Raw genomic sequence first — 22,265 nt, forward strand, 5'->3', positions numbered from 1 at the left:
TTGTGCTTAATGTAAGTAATGTTTTTTTTAAGATAAACCACGCAGTCAATATCAAATAGCAATCATAAAAGTTTTCTTTAATAATGATTTGTTAAAAAAATCGGAATTTACAGGATATCAGTTTACACAGGCTGTGAAAGTATTATGCATTTAACAGGAACATGGTAGATGTAGCCTTTAAAAACTCTATAACAATTTATTTACTGTACGTACCATGAATTTTGGAGGAACAAATTCATAGATTAAACACAGTTAATATTTAGTAAGTAAGTAAGTAAATATTTTATTATAGTGACATGTTCATGTCAAAAGTATAGTGCATTATAATATCATACATCATTAGAGTACACTCAGCCCATTGGACATATATGTCACTTTGAAATCATTGAAAATACAAATTTAATATCATAGTAGATACAATAGTTTAAGGGCATAGGTTTACTTTGATTTGAACATTCAGATTATTTTGTCTTACTGAGTAAATTATATTGAGATATTTGGCGGTTGGTCTTTGATTTTTTCCCACTTTAATATTTGAGCTGACAGTCTCATCTGAATTCTTATTCAAATTAACAAATTAAAATTGTTTTCGTAAAATTTGCAATTGAAAGAAAATATGTTTCATCATCTGTCTTTACAAAAAACACATCAATTTTTTTGTAGAGATTCATTTCGATAACGACAAGAATTCTACCCAAGGAGGAAAGATTTCACGTCTGGATTGTGTCATCAAAGACCGTTCCTGTTTGGTTATGTTCATAATTGATACTTAGGGTTCTAATTAAACATTTTGTTTGAACGCCACATACATGTACATGTATGGCCTGAGCTTAGTTAGATACCTTGTTTTCAATCTCTATTTATTTTTATATTTTAAATACATGAATAAAAGATTTAAATTTGTTTTCGTCACAAATAGGGATAAAATCAAAATAGGAACACATATATGATTTATTTATAGATTTTTCTTTACTTGTCAGCACCATGTGTTGTTGTTACGAAAACTCTACAAGAAGACTTTTTGGTAAGACGGTCACCATTTTTAACCAGGTAAAACGTAATTTTGTCGAGTTGTGACCGCATGTTGTAAACTTTTTTGTGATTATAAAACCTTTTGTTCACTGTTAGTTATAATAATTAATACACATCGTTGTCACAATAAATTAAATACGTTAAAAACAGGGTTAATTTACATGTACTACAATTTTATTTCATGTGCAAGAAAATGCATAGAATATCAAAGAATAGCAAATATTACAAAAAAAAAAATCAGTACAGCAAATGAACTTCTGCAATAGTTTTATTATTTTCGATTCAATATGGTTGTTATTCTAACCTCTCAAAATGGCCAAATTCATCTCAACTATGCAATGCGAAGAACACCAGAAAATATATTTAAAAAAAAAGAAACTGGGGGTTAATCTACATAATAAAAGCAGTGACGGGTATTATCCTACAGCTATCAGAGACATCCTGAAACGTGTACTGTGTAGAAACGGACCAACCAGACACCGAGGATTTCTTGCTCACTGACTTCATGACTGACCCATATGTCTCTCCACTGGTAGCGGTATCACATCGCTCAAAAGGGATCTCCGCACTGAGAGAAAAAATGCCGATTAGATCTCCATTTTGGACGTCAATTTGGTTTTCAGTGGGGACTTCGAAAGTTCGAATCCCGCCAACAAAAGAGTTAGGTATCTCGTCCTGACCAATCAACATGTAGCTGAAAAATGAAGAAATCATAATCAGTAATCCAAGTGTAGTTTGTAATGTTCGGGGATTTTACGATAAAAAAAATGAAAGGTTATTTTTACATTAAATAACTATGGAAAAAAATGATACATGAATAGATAATATTAACTTAATTAAAACAAAAAAAATTAATACAATATTATTGATTTTTGATTTGAAAACCAATCGTCAACTGTAAAGCTACAATGAACAATAATACTAACAGAATCAAAACTTGGTTATAAATTAAACGTAAATTTAGCATATCACAAGGTCAACCTAGTGCAATTAGTCAACTTAAATGTGACTGAAATTTTACTTGAAAGTGACTGAATGGTATAAAACTTGCCCCCAGTTACATTTACAGACCGTTATGATTAGCTTTTTAAAAAAAACCCCAAAAACCTGATGATCATAATTTGCATTACGTTTTATCAGTGGGGGTTGGTCTCCAGACTTGTAGAGCCACCGTTCCGTCTGTCTCGCTGTAGAACTGCCATTTGACGAGTTTCCCACTCTTCTTGATCGTCATCATCTCGTTCATACCGGTGAAGCTAAATCGGGTTGAAAGAGATTTCCCCATGGAAACCAATGGTGCGTTATTGTTGGGTTCTAGCACTGTACTGGACACTGTTTAAAATAATATTTTAATAATCATGATTACAATTATGATTATTTTATTTGGTATTACATTGCTTATCACAGAAAAAAAATAATTAATGATTTTGACTTTCCACAAATATCATAAAAAGAGCATTAAAGAGACTGGGTGGTCAACAAATTACCCATCAACAAGAAATTACCCATCAACAACAAATTACCCATCAACAAATTACCCATCAACAACAAATTACCCATCAACAACAAATTACACATCAGATTTGTCTCAAACAAGATATTGACAATAAACTATAATATAATTTAGAAAAGAAAAACTTCAATTATTTTATATTTGAAGTTTGAATGTTTCCCTCAATAATAACTGTTAACGTTTTTATTACGTTGGTGTCAGAGTTCCAAATTTTACATTAAGCCGTATGGTTATCATACATATTGTAGTATTTTAAAATTACCTGAACATTGGGGTGGATCCCCTGTAAAAGACCCACTTCTTTTGCACGCTCGGTAGAGATCACCTTGGGTGTGGGAATATCCAGATTTACACCTGTACTGTAACACGTCACCGATTGCTAGAGCACTGTCGGTATTGACCAGTTCTGTGTTGCTCTCTAAGGTAATGCTGGGCACAGGGCAATTGTCTAATTAAATGAAAACAACAAAAGAAGAATACTGTAGAAGAACTAAATCGATTTTATTTTGTGTATAAAACAAGGACAATGAGTGAATTAAAAAAATTCAAAAAGATACAAGTCATGTACATGTATACGTACTTCGTATTTACAGAATGGCTTCTAATACTCAAATAAGGTGACAGAAATCTATCTTATATTTTATGAAATTGCTACTTATTTTTAAGATGTTAAATTAAAAAAAGAATCACTAAATCTCACTCTAGATTGAAAGAAATCAAATATGGTTACCGTCTATTTGGTTGCAGTATCCACAAGTCTCTGGACACGTGTGCCAAACAAACTCATCATTAGTGCATGCTTGGGCGTCAGCGTTTACATACTTCACGCAATTGTCTGTAGCATCTTTGCAAATCTTACGAGCTATGTAATATGTGCAATGTACTAAATCATCAACATTTAATAATATGACATGTTATCAAATACCAGATCAAAAACTTGTCATGATTTGATATGCTGCTTATTCATTTCTCTAATTAAATAATACCTTATCATAATACTGACTCAGGTGAGGTCAAAATGCAAAAACAGAGGTTAAGCCTTGACCTAGAAACACTAAGTACATGTACCTTGTGGAGAATACGAGCAGACGTAGGGGATGTAGTAGGCTGAAGAACAGCCTGTACCCTTCCATTTCCCGTTCCCGTCGGTTATGTATGCACAACTTTTTGTTGCACCTAAAACATACAAAGCATAATTCCACCTTTCAAAGTTAATATCACAACAAACTGGATAAAAAGTCTGTGAAATATTAAAGTTGAGTCATTGATATTATGATTGAACAGATAATTTTGGGTGCTGTAGACGACATGTATTAAATGCAAAATATAATACTGTCAGCATTTTTGGAAGTGTAGAAGATCTCTTTTTTTATTAACAGGCGATTTGAACATTTTGCTTTGTAGACGCGTATATTATCTTAAAAATGATATAAAGCATTGCTCTATACATGAGCTATACACCTTCATTTTACATGTTGCTACCTGATTTATAGTTAGTCCATTCCACTGGTTCTCCGTCCGCCCATAAATTGTCTTTTATACCAATCCAAAAAGGGACGCCATCTTGACTTAAAAACATCCAAATGACAGTGCTATATACCTAATATACCTAATCATCTTTCAATTTTCTCACAAATAAACTATCATTAAATCTGATATATATTTACTAATGAAAAAATTACACTAAGCTAGTCAGAAATCCATTTTCCTTTGTGTCTCGGCTTGACGCTAGTATCGCGTTGTTCTCAGACGCACATCTGGTTACTGCGGTATCACGGTCAACTTCATCGTAAAACGCCTTGTAGCATTGGCCCTGGTAAGGAATCCATCCGGTTTTACAACCTTATTCAAGGAGGAAACAGTGAACATTCGTAAATTTTCTTTTGATACAAGAAAATACCTTAATCACAATAAGACCGAAAATAGACAAAGAAATTACAACATCACGAAATACTGCGAGAACATATATGGTTTGCAAGGCCAAACAAAAAGAATTCATTTATGAAATAATCACAAAATAATATATCTTTTACGCAAGAAGTAATTACATTATTTTTGTATTATTACAACCAACTCACGTCCACAAGAAAAGCCTGCGTTCGACCATGTTCCGTCAGCTAAACAGGTGATTGTCTGAGTCTCGAACGCGTTTGTTTCACAGAAGAGTACCACCGTCTCATCAACAGAGTAACTTTCTTTCAGGACTCCACTTGTGGAATCTGAGGGTACCACCGGCATTCCACATGTCACAGAACCAACTGTTAATGATTTCGACTGCGTGAATACCATAATACATAATAATTTTTCTACAGATCTTTGGATTTGATTCACACCAGAAAACAACCTTTATTTTACATTTGCCTTAATACTGTACAGTGTATGCAGTACTTACATGTATGGCAACTTAAAATATATCACCATATAAAACAACGTTAACAAACTGATGTACTGGACATAATAGAGGTAAATTCATTTTCCCATCTCTCTCTGGGAAAGAGCGCACAACTTATGCATGGAATAACTTTATAATTATATCCTATTACATGTTACAATGACATGTTACAAGTTACAAAAATGTCTTTGAATACCCCCTGTTGCTGGTTGTCGGTTGCACAAATTGCAAGACATTCTACAGCTTCTTTGTAGTTCGGGATCTCTTTCGCAGCTCAGAGTATCAGTTACCCTTTCTTCGCAATCATCAAATATGTCGTAACATTTTTCTGCAGTAAATGATATTATATTTTAGATATGATGCTAGATGATTTTTTCCTGAATGAAATAACTGATATGAAACACGATATTAGGAAAATTAAGATTCTTTTAAATAAAATCATTATGAATAATGATGAATAATGATATCATATGCTATTCAGAAATTTTGATTTTCTGGATAAAGAATAACCAACAAAATTATGATATTTAGATATTGCGAAATAAGATTCACCGATCCCACAAACGTCACAGTATCCTCTGGTACACATATACTTGTTGGTTATACACCAAGGTCTGGTGCCATGGCCAGGATTTCGACAATAATTATTCAGAAGATCGTCATCAAGATCCCTATAAAATGAAAAATCAAATGTTAATTTTGGTCTACATTTTATATTTATATTGATAAATTGTACGTGTAGCAGTTCTCCAACTGTATCAAGTGCATTGCTGAACACGAATGAAATTTTATGTAACTACTATTGTTGAATGCTTACATAGGATTGTATGTACTACTTAAACAGTGTTTGACTTCTGACCAAGGCACACATTTGGCAAACCGTCTGGTTATATCAACTGTTCCTCTGTAGTTTTCTCCGTTGTTGGTGTAACAGAAGCTGGAATCATTTTCTGTGCGACCAAGAAAGGAATCCATAAATTTCAAAGTTTTTTGATAATGAGAGTGCAATTTCACAGTTTTTGGATTGCATGTACATACCATTAAGTAAAGTAACCCGAGCCGAAAATCCTTTTGCAGAATTACGGAGACTTGTTTCAAAGGTCAAACCTAACTGATTTTTCTCTGTAATAATTGTGTCCGGGAATCTGTCTCCACAATAACTGCAATTCATTTTATAGACATCAATTACTAACACCCAAAATAGTTTATATTAATCACTCTAAGGTTGTTCGGTGATACTGACATTCAAATTTAATTAAATCTACCTTACGATTGGGATTCATTGTAATATAACATGGTAATTCTATAATGAAAAATTCATTCCCGAGTTGAGAGGGATGAATTCCGTCATTTTTACATGGACATGTCCAAAAGAAAATGATTCTATCTTATGGCCTGTTTCAACTATCTAATACATGTGATTTGACTAAAAAATTTGGAACCAACTTACCTTAATCCAAATTGACCCGGAAGTGAATGCCTGATTTCTAACCTATCCTCACATGTTCCATCTGAATTAGCCACAATATCAAAATCATAGAAGTCAAGCTTCAGTTTGGATCCAGGAGGTGCCTTTAAATAAAGGATATTTTTTCAAGAACTACATGCATTTGCTTTTGGTGCATCGATTTTCATCAAAATTATTTTTTCCTCCAACCGATTAGGCCTGGAAAATTAACCGATGATGAGAAAAGGAATCCATGACCCTCTTTTTCAGATACATGTCCTTTGTTAATTAAGGTTGAGATTTATTCGACTGAGTTACTCACTATAACGTTCCAGTAACATTTTCTTCCAGAGGGGTACGGTAAGGGGTATTGAGGACTGGAGATATCGACAGTGGTTTGTCCGGTCGTTGACAGATGAATAGTCTCTCCACAGTCTGATTATAAATGAATAAGTAATCCGAATCAAAAGGAAAAAATACGGGTGTGTCTTAGTAATACCCATTAATGAAAGAGATAACATCAAAACATGCAAAATTTCTTTGTTTATGACATTTATAACATTAAGTGAAACAGTTTTAAATTTTAAATTCATAAAAGAGTTTATATCGCCAATACTTTCTTAACGGTATAAAATCGAGTAAACGAAAGCACAGTTGATATTGACACAACTCCCAAAATGATCTAAATCAATTTTGATCTTACCATATGTTGTTGGATAGTAGTAACAGAAGTAGAAATCGACTTTTCCGTATCTGGTAGATATTTTTGGAGTCTGTCCGGATTTTATCGGAACCTTGTTTTTTGTTCCTACGGAGTATGTTTCTTCCTCAAAACTCATATCTGAATTGGTAGATGAAAATATTTTTCACTTTTAACGTTTAAGATTAAACTGGTAATATTATTGCGTTCATGAATAGCATCCTGTAAAATAAAAAAATAAATAAAATTGATTCGCAGTATTTATATTTTCAATTTTACCGAAATTAGTCTAAATGCCTTTTGTTAATTATAAATTTTGCGATTTTATGATTTCATATCAAATTCAATAATATAATATATGCCCAGCAAATTTAAAACATCCTTATTTTACCATCAACTTTCTGGCAAGCTGAAATTTTTTTGAACAGAATAAAGGGTTCTTTGTTTGGAATTAAAAGCGGGTTTCTAGCGAAGCCATCCTCTCGACAACAGAAGTGGAGAGTAACGCTATCATCATAGGAACCATCAGGGAGGGATCCAGAGATGTCAGATGGGGGCTGGCTGTCCACCAGAGATATTGATCCTTCACTGAATCCTATCAATGATGTTGACTATAATTAGCAATGAACGAAATTCTTCAGAACGGTGGGTCTTGTTGCAAATTTTATCAAAATCATACACCTAATATATATCATTTATTTTGTTATTTTGTAATATACCAATTATTACAAAATACTCAGGAATGTGCTTCATTTTACGCGATCGATCATCAGATCAAGGGAATAGGGAATATAGAAAACGTATTCCTAAACATAAAAAAATTAAAGAAGAAAAATAAAAAATAAGGCACTAAATCAAAACATGAATGTAAATTGAAAAGAAGAATAAACCCACGAGTATAAAACGTTTGCAAGACGGAGAATTACCTTCAGGACAACTCCCTCCAGATCTGATGATACAGTAAGAACCTGGGCCCCACGTTGTTTGTTCTCCTATAGGGACAGTCTGAGGTTTTGTACAGAATTGATATTGTAAAGATTGGTCTGAGGATGTCAGAGCAGAATATGTATCTGAAGAAACCGAGGAGTAATAGGAGTACTCCACAAATTGCCCCGGCTCAAAACCTTTAGGACACCCTGTAGACGCCTGTATCAAAGAAAAGGGTTCCGCCGGCCATCTTGAATAAGAAGTTGATTCATCGTCTGTAGAAATTGTGAAAGGATATAAATAATTACATATCAAACCTAACATTTTTTGAAAAGGTCCTCTTGTATAAAAATTGTTGTTTATTGGTAGGAATTTATGTAACATATTTGATTATATACATGTACGTGGATCTTGATTCAAGACTCTCACCGAATCCCAGTGGTGTGTAATAACAGAAGTGCAGTTTGTAGTTGACAGTGTAACTAATCGTCATATATGGTATATCTCCATATCTATGCAATAATTCCTTGTAGTTTTTAATCCTTAAGAATTGTCGACTTGATGACATTCCTACAAATAATGAAAGAAAAACTAAATAAGCTAGCATACCCCACGCTTTCCCATAACTTGACTTTACATTAAACTTGTAGAAAACTTGAGTCGGAATATATGTATTGGTTTTATACATACATAAATAAATAAAGAACGCAGAAGTATTGTGTGCTGCTGGTAACTTAATATAACATCACAAAGAAAATGACTGACAAAAACATTAAAGGTTACAGGTTTACCATATTTTCACAAACGCTCGAAAAATGCGGATACAAGTATTACGTAAATGTATATTCCATTAACAGTCAAACCTGTAACTTCCTGACAGTATCTTGTAGACGGAAACATGATGAAAGGTTCACTGGGATGAAGATGTGGAACCGTCACTACGGCAACAGAAATAGAACCTTGAGTCGCTTTTAAACTGACCATCGGGAAGGATTCCGGAAATGTTAGAAGTGTTTTTCAAATCATCGTATTGAATGTATCCAAAGGTAAACCCTATAAATGAAAAAAAAATCGAAGAAAATTCCTCTAATTAAATACTAGTACGTTCGTAATCATTCTTTATCAAATTGATACATGTAACAGCATTACCTGAAGGGCATACTTCGTCTTGTTGATATATGCAGTATTTTCCCGCTGGCCAACTCAATGAAGTAGCATCTTTGGCCGTTTTTTTCTTTGTACAAAAGTTGTATGCCGTAGATGTCGGTTCATATATTACATCAGCACTAAAAATAGAACTGACGTGACTTTGTTTAGTATCCTTGTGATGCTGAGTGAGGCTGCCTTCATAAAATCCACTTGGACAACCAGTGGTCTGTGTACCGAGATTCGTAAAGGAATCAGAGGGCCATTTGGAAGCTAACATTCGGTCTGAAACCAAACAAAACTTTCAGAAGTGTTTTGGGGAAAAAACTATAGTTTGTCTGTCCTAAGATAATCATGCTACACATTTGGACCAATGCACATACCTGTGACAGAAGTGCAATTGAAATCCATGAAAGGAAAACTATCTAAGATATCTCAATTTACTCACTATCATTTTTTACTCGGAAAAATTCACAGGAACGATAATAGACATCTTAATGGAAATTTAAAATGAGAAATGCTTACATTTTTTTTCTTTCGAAAGTCACTCGAAATACCTCGCACAATTTTTAAACATTATCATCCGGGTTCTTTCATCTCTTTTGCAAAGCAATATCCGCGTATTCTCTTAATTTTTGTCGTGTATTGAAATTTGTCATGCTAGAGGCGGCGTTTCGAAAGGAAAATGGGATGTTTTACACTATTGAATGAATATCGTTTGAACCCAGAAGTATTTAAAAATATAGAATAATTAAAGAAATTTGCGGCATAACTATATATCTTTGGACCGATTATATATTTTTCAAACGTTTTTAACCATAACACCCCCCCCCCCCCACACACACACACACACAAACACACACAAACACACGAATACTTAAAATTGACTGAAAATGGATCACCGTCTGTTTTAAATAGAAAAATTGAACATCCAAGAGTTGGTGAAAGACTAAAATTTCAATCTGTCTACATCTCAAGAAATTCATAGTATGGGTACCTCCGTCATAACGAGTGCGACATCCCATAGCTGGATCAAGTCCTTCTGGACAGCGGCAGGTGCACTGGTCTTTGATGTAAGCTTGGTACCCCGAATTGTCACAGGTCAGAGAAAAATCGCTGCACTTTAGTCCTACATAACAAGTTTATTCATATTTATATATGCAAATATTTACAATCTTTATCAATAATTATACTACATAAAAGTCTGTTAACAAAGTCAATAGTTTAAAAGTAAACTGAGCAATATGTGAGAATCATATAAATACAAGTCATACGGAAACATTCTTTGAATACTATCAGGTGATCAAATACAGTCAGGAGTGATCAAAACCAACACAGAGCCCTTCAGGCTCTATTAATACCCCGCTTTGTCGGCGACCAAAAGTGATCAGTCTTTCCGTACGTCCGTCCGTCTGTCCATCCAAGATCTATTGTTCGGAGTTTATTTTCTCTCCAGTTCCTTAGCCCAATGTGGCTTATAATATACATTACCATACTTTACCCACAGAGTGCCTTTTGGTAAATTGTGTACAGTGACCTTGAACCATATTTCTGGGTCTGAGGTTAAGGTAATGGCGTAATGGCATGCAAAATTCTTGTCCTGAGCATATCTTATTTCTCTTATTTCTCTTTCATACAAATTGGCTCATATCTCGCCCACAGAATGACTTTGGTCAAAGAACATGCAGAAATCTTGAATGAAGTTTGTAAGTCAAGTGTCAAGGTCATAGTGGACCACTCAAAAGGATATTTTTAGAGCATTTATACCTTTAATATATTCCTTTTAGCATTAGTTGGCTCATTTTTTACTTAAACAGCTTGTGGGTGATGGGTGTGCAGTGACTTTGCAGCAATTTTCAAGGTCAAGTATAAAGGTCATCATAACAAATTTCTTTATAATCTATATTTAGCCCATAAATTATTTCCCATTTGTTTAATCTTGCTCTGATTAAACAAAACAAATAGGTGTAGGTAAGGGGTAATGATGTTGAATTAAAATTTATTTGTCAACTGGACAGGTTTAAGTTATAGGTTAAGGTCAAAGCAAAATTGCTGCATAGCTTTTAATCCTATTGTTATTATTTCAGCGGGACTCTTTGAGATGGTCACCATTTTTATGATTTCTTGTTTGATTTCATCAGCCCCATTCGGATTTGATCACCATTTAGAATGATTTTTATTCCTTAAGCAACGATTTTGTAAAAATAATCTTTTTTATTTTAATCAGAAATTGTTTATTATACGTTTCATCGTTATTGTAAATTAATTTCAATTTACTTATTACAGGTAGATAGTTATGAAAAATTGTATTTAAAACGATGTTTAATTCTGCAGCTCATAATTTTGTCTGTGATAAAATAAGTATGATCGGTACCTTTGCAATCTGTAATCTGAGACACTTCGCTGAACAAATAATATTGGTAAGGATCTGTTTTTCTTACAAGATATTTTAGATCCGGATCAAAAACAGACATCGTTGGACCACCAGTAGTAAAACCCTACAGGACATTGGATTAAACATACATGTTAATGGTCAGATAATTTTTCTCAAGTTTTTTTTTATCATTTACAATGAATTATAAAGCTTAACGACTAGTAATCACTGAGAAAATTTTATTTCAAGCTAGTGAAAATTACCATAATAATTGCAAAAAAAAAAAACCATAACAGTTTCAATTTGCAATCATCCATAACTACTTGTTCCGACCAGAATTTAATTTAGTACGTGTGATCACGTAACTGCAACATCTAAAAATTAACTTACATACATTCCGTAATGCATCACGTTTGACAGATCATAATACCCAAACAACCGGCTCCTTTTAATGTTACTCTCATAATACTGACTCTTGTACTCTAAAATAAAGATCGCTTTGATTAAAATATTTCGAAGTAAAATGTCAACGTAGCAGACTATTTGCACAGAGTATCAAAGGGGCATGGTCACGATTTTGGTCAACAAATTTGTTTTTTTCCCTATTTTAATATTTAGAATGCTTCATAAAGGTACTACATTTAAATTTAATAGGCACCCATAACATGAGTGTTGTTCGTTGAACTATTATAAGCGAGTTACAGAACTTACAAGTCTTTGTAATGTAAACAGACCTTTTCTTTACATTTTGAATTTCGAAATGAAAATTTTAGATTTAAAGTGATGAACGTTAAGAACTGTTTGTTAATGCTTAAAATGATTACAAAGATAGACTAATTAGCTTTTAAAAGATTTTTAACTGACCTATGTAAACAAAAAACAGGACAAAAGCCTTGTTTACATGACAAAGAATTGTGGGCCTTGTATCATGCTTATAACTCTACAATTGACTCTGATTATTAGAAAAGAATTGTAAATAATAAAAACAGGAAAAATAGAATTTGACCAAAACCGTGACCATGCTACTTTAACACTATAACATTTGTAGAGTGATGATTTGTGAAATAATCATTGTACATGGTATTGATGAACTGCAGCAACACGACGTGCTTATTTAATGATTGGACTAATAGATCATGTCAGGGAAACATCTGTCATATCAACATCTTAAACATGTACTACATAGTTACTGTAGCAATTACATGTACATTAATAGCATTGTAAATACAACTACTGATATTACAAATCTAGAACAAGAATACAGAATTTTTAAATATGCATGATTTTCAGTTGATGCTGATTTCAGTTTTACATGTATACAGTAATCACATACTTCATTGCGTAATATGATATGTATAAGCAAGTATATCGTAGTTACTTTAACACTATGTTTTTACTCACTCTCCTGTATGTTGCTGTATTTAACACTCAAAGAGTCATCATGCAGAGGGTTCTTCTGTTCGTGATGTAGCCCAAAAGCATGACCAAGCTCATGCACACAAATATCCTTTAAAAGTCGGTAAAACCGGAATAACTTTCATAAAATTCTGGACGAAGCATAGACCATTTTGGAAGTTTTTCCGTTTGGATTTGTATCTTCTATGTTAGAGTGTGAGTATAAAACACTGTACCGGATAATTTTGCCAGTGCCAAGGTGGCATTTTTGCACCCGCTGAAGATGCAGTTTCGGAAAAATCCATATATACCAAATTATAGAACATTGCCTAGAGAGTATATAATCACTTTTGGTGTTAGTGCGTTTCACCTGACAGGAGATAAATAAATATCCCATAGAAATATTATAATTCCCATATGAGAAATAATTCTCGTACAGGAAATATTGACAATCCTTTTACGATTTTTCTAAAATTCCTAAAGAAAATATATTTCCTATAGGAGAATGGTATTTCCTGCAGGAATTTGATTCAAACAGGTAGTTTCCCTGTAGGAAATTAAGATCTCCTTCGGGTTTTATCAAATCCTGTCGGAATTGAAATCCCTATAGTCAGTTATTGTATTCCGATAGGAAATTCCAAATTTCCTGCAGGATTTTTGTTTTTAGTCTGGGAAAAACTATTTTCCTGAAGGAATTTATTTTTGAAAGGTAAATATTTCACCAAAAGGTGAGATACAGTGATAGCTGAGGTGGTTGTAAACTCTTTAAGCAACGGTCTATCATATGGCATATTTGAATTTTACGATATATGCAGATTATATGCAAAAATGCCACATTGGCAGTGGCATCATTATCCGGAACAGTGTAATAAACTCATTTCGTCTAAAATACTTCAAAATTAATCACAACCATTATGAAGTTGGAAATAAAAATTTAATACATTGGGTTTGCATACTTACATTACCACAACAGTTGATATTTTGACCGTTCTTTTTAACTAGATTGCCAACAAATGACCAGCATCTAAAACAGAAAAAAACTTATGTAACTGTTTATCACTGTATTTGAATCTAGTCTTTGCTTTGTATATTGAATAAAAGTTATTCGGATTGGCAACTGATTTAACATAAAAGTTCATTGTTAAAACTAAGAAGATGGGTGTATAATATAGAGCAAATGCCCTTGTGGTCTAGTTGTAGAATACAATTTCAACAAATCTGATTTTTTTCAATTTAATTTTTTGATTATATTTTATTTCAATTTTGCATTAGCACAAATTCTAACTATACACTATATTCAGTTTTTACGAAAGCCCATTGAGCTCATTTTCGTAGGTAAAAATAATATTTTTTTCGCGAATAAACGCGAAACTTTCGCGATATAACGCGTTAGTTTCGCGAATAAACGCGTAACTTTTGCGAATAAACGCGAAACTTTCGCGAATAAACGCGTAACTTTCGCGATTTAACGCGTGCGTTTCGCGAATAAACGCAAAACTTTCGCGAATAAACGCGAAACCATTATATAAATATTGTCATTTCATACAAAACCCTTATGAAGAAAAATGATTGAAAACAAACACATTTTAAGTTTTACATCATAAAATATTTATTATTCATTATTATTATAATATCCGTGTTACGTTGATTTATGAAGACAAAATTATCTTTTTTGCATATAGATAATAATAAATCTGATAAAACTTTATAACATTTTTATATATTATTTGTCCAAAGTAGATAATAAGTTTGAGCATCATATTTAGATTTTCATTTGTTCGTCGACCCTGTGTTCGAACAGGCATTCATTGGTTTTCTTTTTTTTATAAAATTGATATAAATTCAACTGTTGGAAACCTTTAAAATCTTAGTATTAATTTTCAAATGACATATGTGATAAATTTGGAGGACGAAATAACGTCATCTAGATTTGAACAAAAGCTTAAAAATTTCAATTCACCGCTTGACTTATCTTTCTGATATTAAACTAGACGTTAATTTATGTCGCGGCGATATAACATATATCATAACGATTTAAACAATGATATCCTTTAAATTCTAAAATGATATTTAATAAAACGGTTAATTCGAACTAAAATCGTTATAATCAAAATATGTTGCTGCCTCTTTTTGAAATAATACAGCGCCCATTAGAATGTGAGAAGCGCGATGCATTATGTCCTTTGAAAATCAGTACTAAGATTTTAAAGGTTTCCAACTTTTGAATTTATGCTATTTTTTATAAAGTTAAATCTTATACATCTTTATATAATATCATTTTGTTTTATTTAAATTAATACATTTGTTTTTAGTAATTATTCTTCATAGGGGTTCTTCTATGAAATAACAATATTTATATATTTTGCGTTTATTCGCGAAAAAAAACGCGTTATATCGCGAAAGTTTCGCGTTAAAAATATTTTTTTTACCTACGAAAATGAGCTCAATGGGCTTTCGTACGTTTTGAATATTTAAACAAACGATAAAAATAATATTGCCTTACGTTTTGGTGATATCGAACCCACAACATAAAGAGCCAATATCAATGGGGTTACCAAATATATTAATGTGCTTTAACATCTGAGCCATTTCAGTCACAACAAAGTGATATGTTTAAATGCTATATGCGACTCTGGCCAGGAATGAACGGTCTTGTTATATTTTTAAAAACGTTTTATTGTTGGGATACAAAATTAATTAATTTACACGATGTTTGCAAAAGCTTCGTCGTCGCGAATATTTCTCCCCGTAAACCAGTCCTTGTGATATGTTTATATAACAACACGGGTTTGGATTAGGCTTAGTAGCGAAAATCAGTTTGTGTTCAGGAAATTTGCCAAAAAAAGTCCTCGCGAATAACATGAGTAAATTTCGGTGTAATGAAATCAGTCGTTTTCTATTAGACCTTATTTAGACTATTATAAAAATACGGAGCACAGACCCATTCTAAAAAAGAAAAAGTATTGAAGTTCTTAAACCAAGACTTGGAGGTTTTATACGCATACGCCAAATTAAATCAAAATACTCCAAGTATTGAACATATATTATGGTCGCAAATCGATGTTATGTTAAATATGTATTACATTAGCTTGAATGATTTTTTTAAAAAATATATAAGATTTGTTGACATTTTAATTTTACAGATTTTTTATTTGTCTTGATTAAGATATTTTAGATGCCATATTCACTCATCTTCTTTTTCCCACGAAATAATTAAAAAAGAATTCAATGTATTCTAAAAAGATTTTTAAAATAGTTTGATCGCCGAAATTCATACTTTGGCTGGTAAGTAACTATTCTAGAGGGAGTAAATGAATTTTGTAAAGGAAGCATCCTACTGATTAAGATATTTTTTGTCTATTTTAATCTTATCCAATATTTTCATTCACCCTCCTGTGTTGAGGTGTTTGAGGTAATTGTTGTGACTCAATCCGTAGTCATTCTGGGTGGTCTCTGTGTACGGGGTGAACCTCAGACATGTCCAGTACTCGTAGTGGTTGTGTGCGCGAATCCGACTGAACTGCTTTCTTTCGTCTTGAAAATTTTAAATGGAAAAGATCTTGTATACTAATTGTTTAATATAAATTCACTGCAAGTAAATGTTTTAGTGAGTTGGAAAAATGCATATTTTTTTTTAAATTCAATGATTTTGATTCAATTTTGAATCAAACACTGGGGGCAATTTATTTTTAACCAGACACTACAATGTAAAAAGAAACTACATACCAGACATTGATTCCACATCAAATAAGAAAGGCACGATCCCTTTATCCCAAACACCAGGATTCCAGGCGGCAAACCGTTTAGATCTTCCATTCATTCTTTTTTCATTCTGATAAATCTGATAAATACATGTAACAAATTAAATATTTTGTATTTTATTTTTGCTTAAAATTTCACGCCCTCTATCATATTTGAGTTAGATTCATGGATTCCTGTTTCCTTACAATTATGATAGCAATGTGCGTGCGTATTTGTTATAAACTTTTACCTTTAAATGCTTTTTATGAGGCGCAGTTTTGATAGTTATTGCCATTTAGTGATTTAGGTTAACTATTCAAATCACATAGGTATTATATATATTACAAAAGATGGTATTACATGTAACTATATAAGTTATATATCTCCTGTTTTCATTGATATCTTTATTTAAATAAAGAATAATCGCCCTTTTTAAACATTTATAGCTTAAAAATAAATACGATTATAAATTGCAAGACAGTGAGAGAACCGAGTATAACTGAAGTGAGGGCGTGTTACATATACTATATACTTAATTCAATAAAATAATGTTAATTTTAGATTTTTTTGGCTTCTTCGGTGAATATCATTTTTATAAAAAAAAAAAAGCAAGATATTCCATTGCACATATTATGTCTTGCTGCACCTCACAATCAGCACCCGGTTTTGGAACGTCTTCCGGTTTTCGGCCATGTTTAATCGCCAACTGTATTTGGTGAAAGTACTCCTTGCACTCCTCTTCCTGTTCTTGTATTACGCCTTCTGTGTTATCAGTATGGGCATCCTTAATCTGTTGAAAATAACGCAATAATTCAGTAAAAAGAAAGCGTAGGTGTATCACATTACATTTATTTCCACTCACGTGATCTTTTCTGTATTTGTCGTGGACAGCCTTAGAGTCGCCCTTTTCCCCCAGCACCTTGTAATCGTGCGCATTGTCCACATCCCCTTCGTTGTCGTTCTAGATTTGAACAATAATGTCAATTGCCATAAAAGTAGTTATTGAGTAATCAATTTACGCATGCTGATATAATCTCTTAATGATTTGTTGTTTTTTCTTTGCATTCCGTGTATCAATAAGGTTCGCAAAAGCCATTGTTTAATTGATCTTGGCATCGATTAGAATATACAAAATGAGGTGAATAATAAAATAAAAATAAAAAAGGAAACATGAGTTTGAGCCAAGAATTAGTTCATTTTTTTTAAATTTGAAGAAAATTGTAGATTTGAACAATATTTTAAAACTAGTATTTGCTAATTTATTTCATTGGTTTTAAACACCTTATGGCAGAGTGAGTAAATTACACTCACACCATACGAATACAATGAAAAAAATACGCTATTTACTATACACAATACAGTCACGTATATAAAAAAGATTGATGAAAAGAATTATTATATACTAACTAACTGCTAAATATTGTATTCAAGAATAATTTTATGATCACAAAAAATCATATAATTTTACAGAATTCAATGTACAAGATGTTTTGTTCTATGTTTTACTCATGAAAGTAAATAATCTATGTGAAGAAAATGATAAATTCATGAAGAATATTATGCGTGGTACCAGTAAATCTCAACTAATACAATAAAAATCAATAATGTTTTTTTTATGAAAATATTCAATATTTGAATTGAACAAATTAGTCACGACTTGGTTTGTCAACAACTTGTATTAATCAAAAGAATGTAATTGGCATCAAAAATAAAAAATAAAAATATAATTCATTAGAACTATTTACATTAAAAGTAAAATACATGTATTTCATAAATATAAAGTTTGTTCATTCAAATTGACTTACATCATTCAACTTACAAGTAAACATTTATCTAAATGGATTGTTAGCGTCGTTTTCGAAATATTGGTGTTAAATTTCGTTGTTTTTAAGCATTCATTAATCGTAATGACGTTGACATTTTGTCTCTTTTTTATTCATAGAAAAATTGATTAAACATGGAAAATCGCATCACTATGCAATTATAAACTCATTGCCAAATGTATATTAGATCAAGGGTTATTTGATTACTTACGCCAAGGTCATCGTCAGTAGCATTTTTACCGTATGCTTCGGGGTCACGCTTCACCGAAATTCTTCCACTAAACTGCAGACTTTTCTGTAAAAATTGACAAAAGACCAAATGAAAATCAAAGACTAAAAAATTGACCCCCCCCCTTCCCTTCAAAAAAAAAATCTAAAATATAATAAAACGATATCCTGAAACATATGAAAACGGCCCTTTTTAGTACAATGAATTATAGAAAATCTACCATGCTTTTGATAATTAAAACAAGAGTGAATAGAATATGACAACCCGATTAGCAATGATAGATTGGGTCGTATTTCATTTTAATGACTGACTCATTTACGAATGTTTGGTACACCCTGAAAAAGTTATTTCGTGGTTTCTGTTTCTATCGTTCCAATGAATAAAAATGAATAGAATGACTGGACCTTTTTTTCATTTTTTTGACGATTTATAAATGAAGGAATTTAGATAGAATGCAACATCAGATTTTATGTTTTGGTTTGGTGTATCGTTTCTGGAACATGATTTTGTTGTTCACAGAATGATACGTGTATACCCTTAGTTATTTTAGTACAGAACTTGCGTTAGCGCGCGGGCTATGTAATCCATTTCTCGAAATGATCGCTATCCCCATAGTCCACATTTCTCATGATGAATGAAACGATTTTATTTTTTATCTTTCCTTTAAAAGATTATTGAATTGATCAGAAAGACCAAGAAAATAGCCCATTCTTCTTTGTCTGTATAGGAACTTGACATCATTTTGTACAGTTCGACATTTTTAAAAGTTGCAGGGAGTTTCGATCGAACGATAAACTGGTTAGAACTGGATCGTTAATATATCAGTCATGTCAGTTTCTATAGAGGTATTAACCACAATACGTATTTTTAAGAAATAAAGATGAAAATACTCAGGGGACGTAAGAACATGTATATACCTATATTAATTAATCGGGGAAGATATGTATAGTATGTGTAAATAAATAAAAATTATCCGATTATTTAACACACTAGAAAAAATTCTTATCAGCATCTGCTACATGTATCAAAGAAACAGTTACTGTCAGAACGAATATTTTGGGAACATGGTTATTTAGGCCCGCCCGCAAGAGAAAACTAGCAACACGTTTTCCATTTTAACCTGGGATACAGTACTGAGATGGATCTAAGCGAGTGTTCCGCATTGCATGTGGTTTACCTTAACACCTTAAAAATAATATCTATGGACACCAAATTCACGGGAAAAGGGCTGAACCAAATACAAAAGACTAAATGCCAAGATCCTCTTCTCTTTCAAGGTGAACATATTTGTTGCATGCATAACAATCATAATTTTTACATTTACATGAATGCCTCATTTAACAAAAAAATATGTAATTCAAATGAAATGATTTAAAACAATGTTTGACACGTGTTTTACGATTAAGTGTATAAAGTTTCAACATTATCTCATCTTTGTCAATTGAGTAGTTCACAGTGGAAGGTATCGTGTTTATTAAGGAAGTCATTATACATGCAATAGCTTCCCGAAATTGGACGATACCGGATTTCCTAAGGTCCGCCTTCCTATGGTTATTAAGATTTAATGCACACAGGTCTTCAAAGGAAAACCCCTGCAACCATTATAACTAAAACAATCTTTATAGCAAATGTACATTTGCCCATAATTATTTACACCGCACATATAAATTATTTTATAGTGTTATTGCTCGTTCTTTAAGGAGTATTGAAATCAACTGAACCATCATAACGCTCATATCCTTGAGATATTTTCTTTCATCTAAACTATGGCGGTTATTTTTCTTTAACGCAACCTTAAGTATATTTGTAGTTTAATCCAGTTAGCTATATTTGCCATTTTATTTAAAAAAAAAGGACATTTTTAAAAACTGAAGTAAAAGATAACTATTTAATTAGCATACATCATAACATCATATGATAATTTTACCTATGTATCATGTTTAATCTAACGAATTCAACTGCAACAAACAGGTGTAAATCATCCTACCTGGGGATGACGTACATGGTTTCTTTCTATCAGCACCCGTAGAGCATTTCTCAAAATCGACTCTTCTCTCTCACTTCTGTGTAACTTGCTGCTGTCCTGGGCCAAGTTTGAAGACACAACCCCAAATATGAGCAGGGAGCCAAAAGCGACCCAGCTATGCAACTGCATCTCTCGACAGTTCTATATGAATCTGTAGTCCGCGTCTTTTTGAAACATGCTCTGTTTATCATAGATAACATGAACCAGTTGAGCCTGAAATGACACCAACCACCCAACAATACCAACATATAAATAAGGTACATGTTTGACAAATCTTGATGTCATGCTTCATTACGCATGAGATAATTGAAAATTTAGTTCTAATTGAAAGGTCATAAATCGTGCAGAAATATCTTTATAAGACCATGAACTAGAACGTTCACACATAAATGTACATCATCAGAAAGAAAATAAGATCTAGCTACTGTAACAACAATAGCTTTAGAAAGGTCGTTGAATTAAATACTCCAATTTGAGACCTGTATTTTCCATGATGAATACATGTTTAAAAGTACTAGTGCTAAGGATATATTTTGCATTGGGTAATGATGAAATAATTGATCACAATTTTAATACATACGCAAACACACAAAACGCACGGACGCATGTACCGGTGTTATATAGTGCCTTTTCCCCCTAGCCATCTTTCCCCCGGAAAAATGGCTATATAGCAGTTCTTCCCCCCGGAAAAATGGCTATATAGCAGTTTTTCCCCCACGGAAAGCTGACTATATAGTGGGCTTTCCTCCTTTTTATAGCCAGATTACCCCCACGGAAAACCTACTATATAGTGGATTTCCCCCCATTTTTACTTTCCGGCCATGTTAATTGCGGACCACACGTGACAATAATTTGCAATAACTGATATGATATTAATTTCTCACAAAAAAGGATAATTATGGCATTTATTAATACATAGAATAAAATACATGGTTTTTCAACCCCAAATATGAACTAAGGCATGCGCCTTCATAACATGCATGTGTCATCATCGTTTATTTCACCTGTTTTCACCCCTTTTTGGAACACCTTTTACACGGATTTCGGAATACTTCGAATCTTTTGCATCTAATCGATGCTTATCCACAGTTTTGACTTCGACGTTATGAACACGTGAGAACACATTTGAGTGAAAATACGCCGGTTTGGAAATTTGATTTTCCAATGTATTACCATCAATGTATAAGCCTCTCCCAGGGAACTAACTGACCAATCTTGACTTAATTTTGTAGAGGAAGGGAATAAAAAGTGGAAATGTATTACTCCCTTCGTCCAAAAGGTTATCAATTTTAAATTAATACCGTTAGAATTGACGATCTTAAAAACAAATATATATTTCTTCTGCTAAATATCAAACGGGAGACAGGATGCAATGATATGATGAGAAACTGAAATGTTTTAGTTTTACTTTGATTGATGGGGTTCTAAATCATGGGTAAGGGGTATTTTAATTATGTATTAAAAGCATATGTGAAGTTAGTGTTTACCATTTCGTTTTAAAGTTACGCATAATTTTGTTT

At 32.5% G+C, this 22,265-nt stretch overlaps 1 protein-coding gene across 1 annotated transcript; it reads right to left on the reverse strand.

Annotated features, from left to right (window-relative positions):
• Nucleotides 1-270: 270 nt before the first annotated feature.
• On the reverse strand, nucleotides 271-20,961 carry LOC128178052 (uncharacterized). The gene is given in 32 exon segments (XM_052845043.1): nucleotides 271-1,726; nucleotides 2,163-2,364; nucleotides 2,808-2,993; nucleotides 3,276-3,407; nucleotides 3,614-3,721; nucleotides 4,028-4,113; nucleotides 4,228-4,387; nucleotides 4,624-4,803; nucleotides 5,134-5,265; nucleotides 5,490-5,608; nucleotides 5,755-5,887; nucleotides 5,976-6,097; nucleotides 6,388-6,509; nucleotides 6,707-6,819; nucleotides 7,088-7,225; nucleotides 7,476-7,679; nucleotides 8,011-8,286; nucleotides 8,441-8,581; nucleotides 8,875-8,927; nucleotides 8,929-9,064; nucleotides 9,161-9,442; nucleotides 10,155-10,286; nucleotides 11,532-11,655; nucleotides 11,922-12,013; nucleotides 12,933-13,038; nucleotides 13,887-13,950; nucleotides 16,316-16,460; nucleotides 16,653-16,767; nucleotides 17,314-17,457; nucleotides 17,530-17,628; nucleotides 18,702-18,785; nucleotides 20,707-20,961. Coding segments are annotated over 32 exon segments (4,602 nt in total). The 5' UTR covers nucleotides 20,875-20,961; the 3' UTR covers nucleotides 271-1,422.
• Nucleotides 20,962-22,265: the final 1,304 nt, after the last annotated feature.

Source organism: Crassostrea angulata, chromosome 3 (assembly GCF_025612915.1).
Source record: "Crassostrea angulata isolate pt1a10 chromosome 3, ASM2561291v2, whole genome shotgun sequence".
In the NCBI taxonomy this organism is placed as follows: Eukaryota; Metazoa; Mollusca; class Bivalvia; order Ostreida; family Ostreidae; genus Magallana; species Magallana angulata.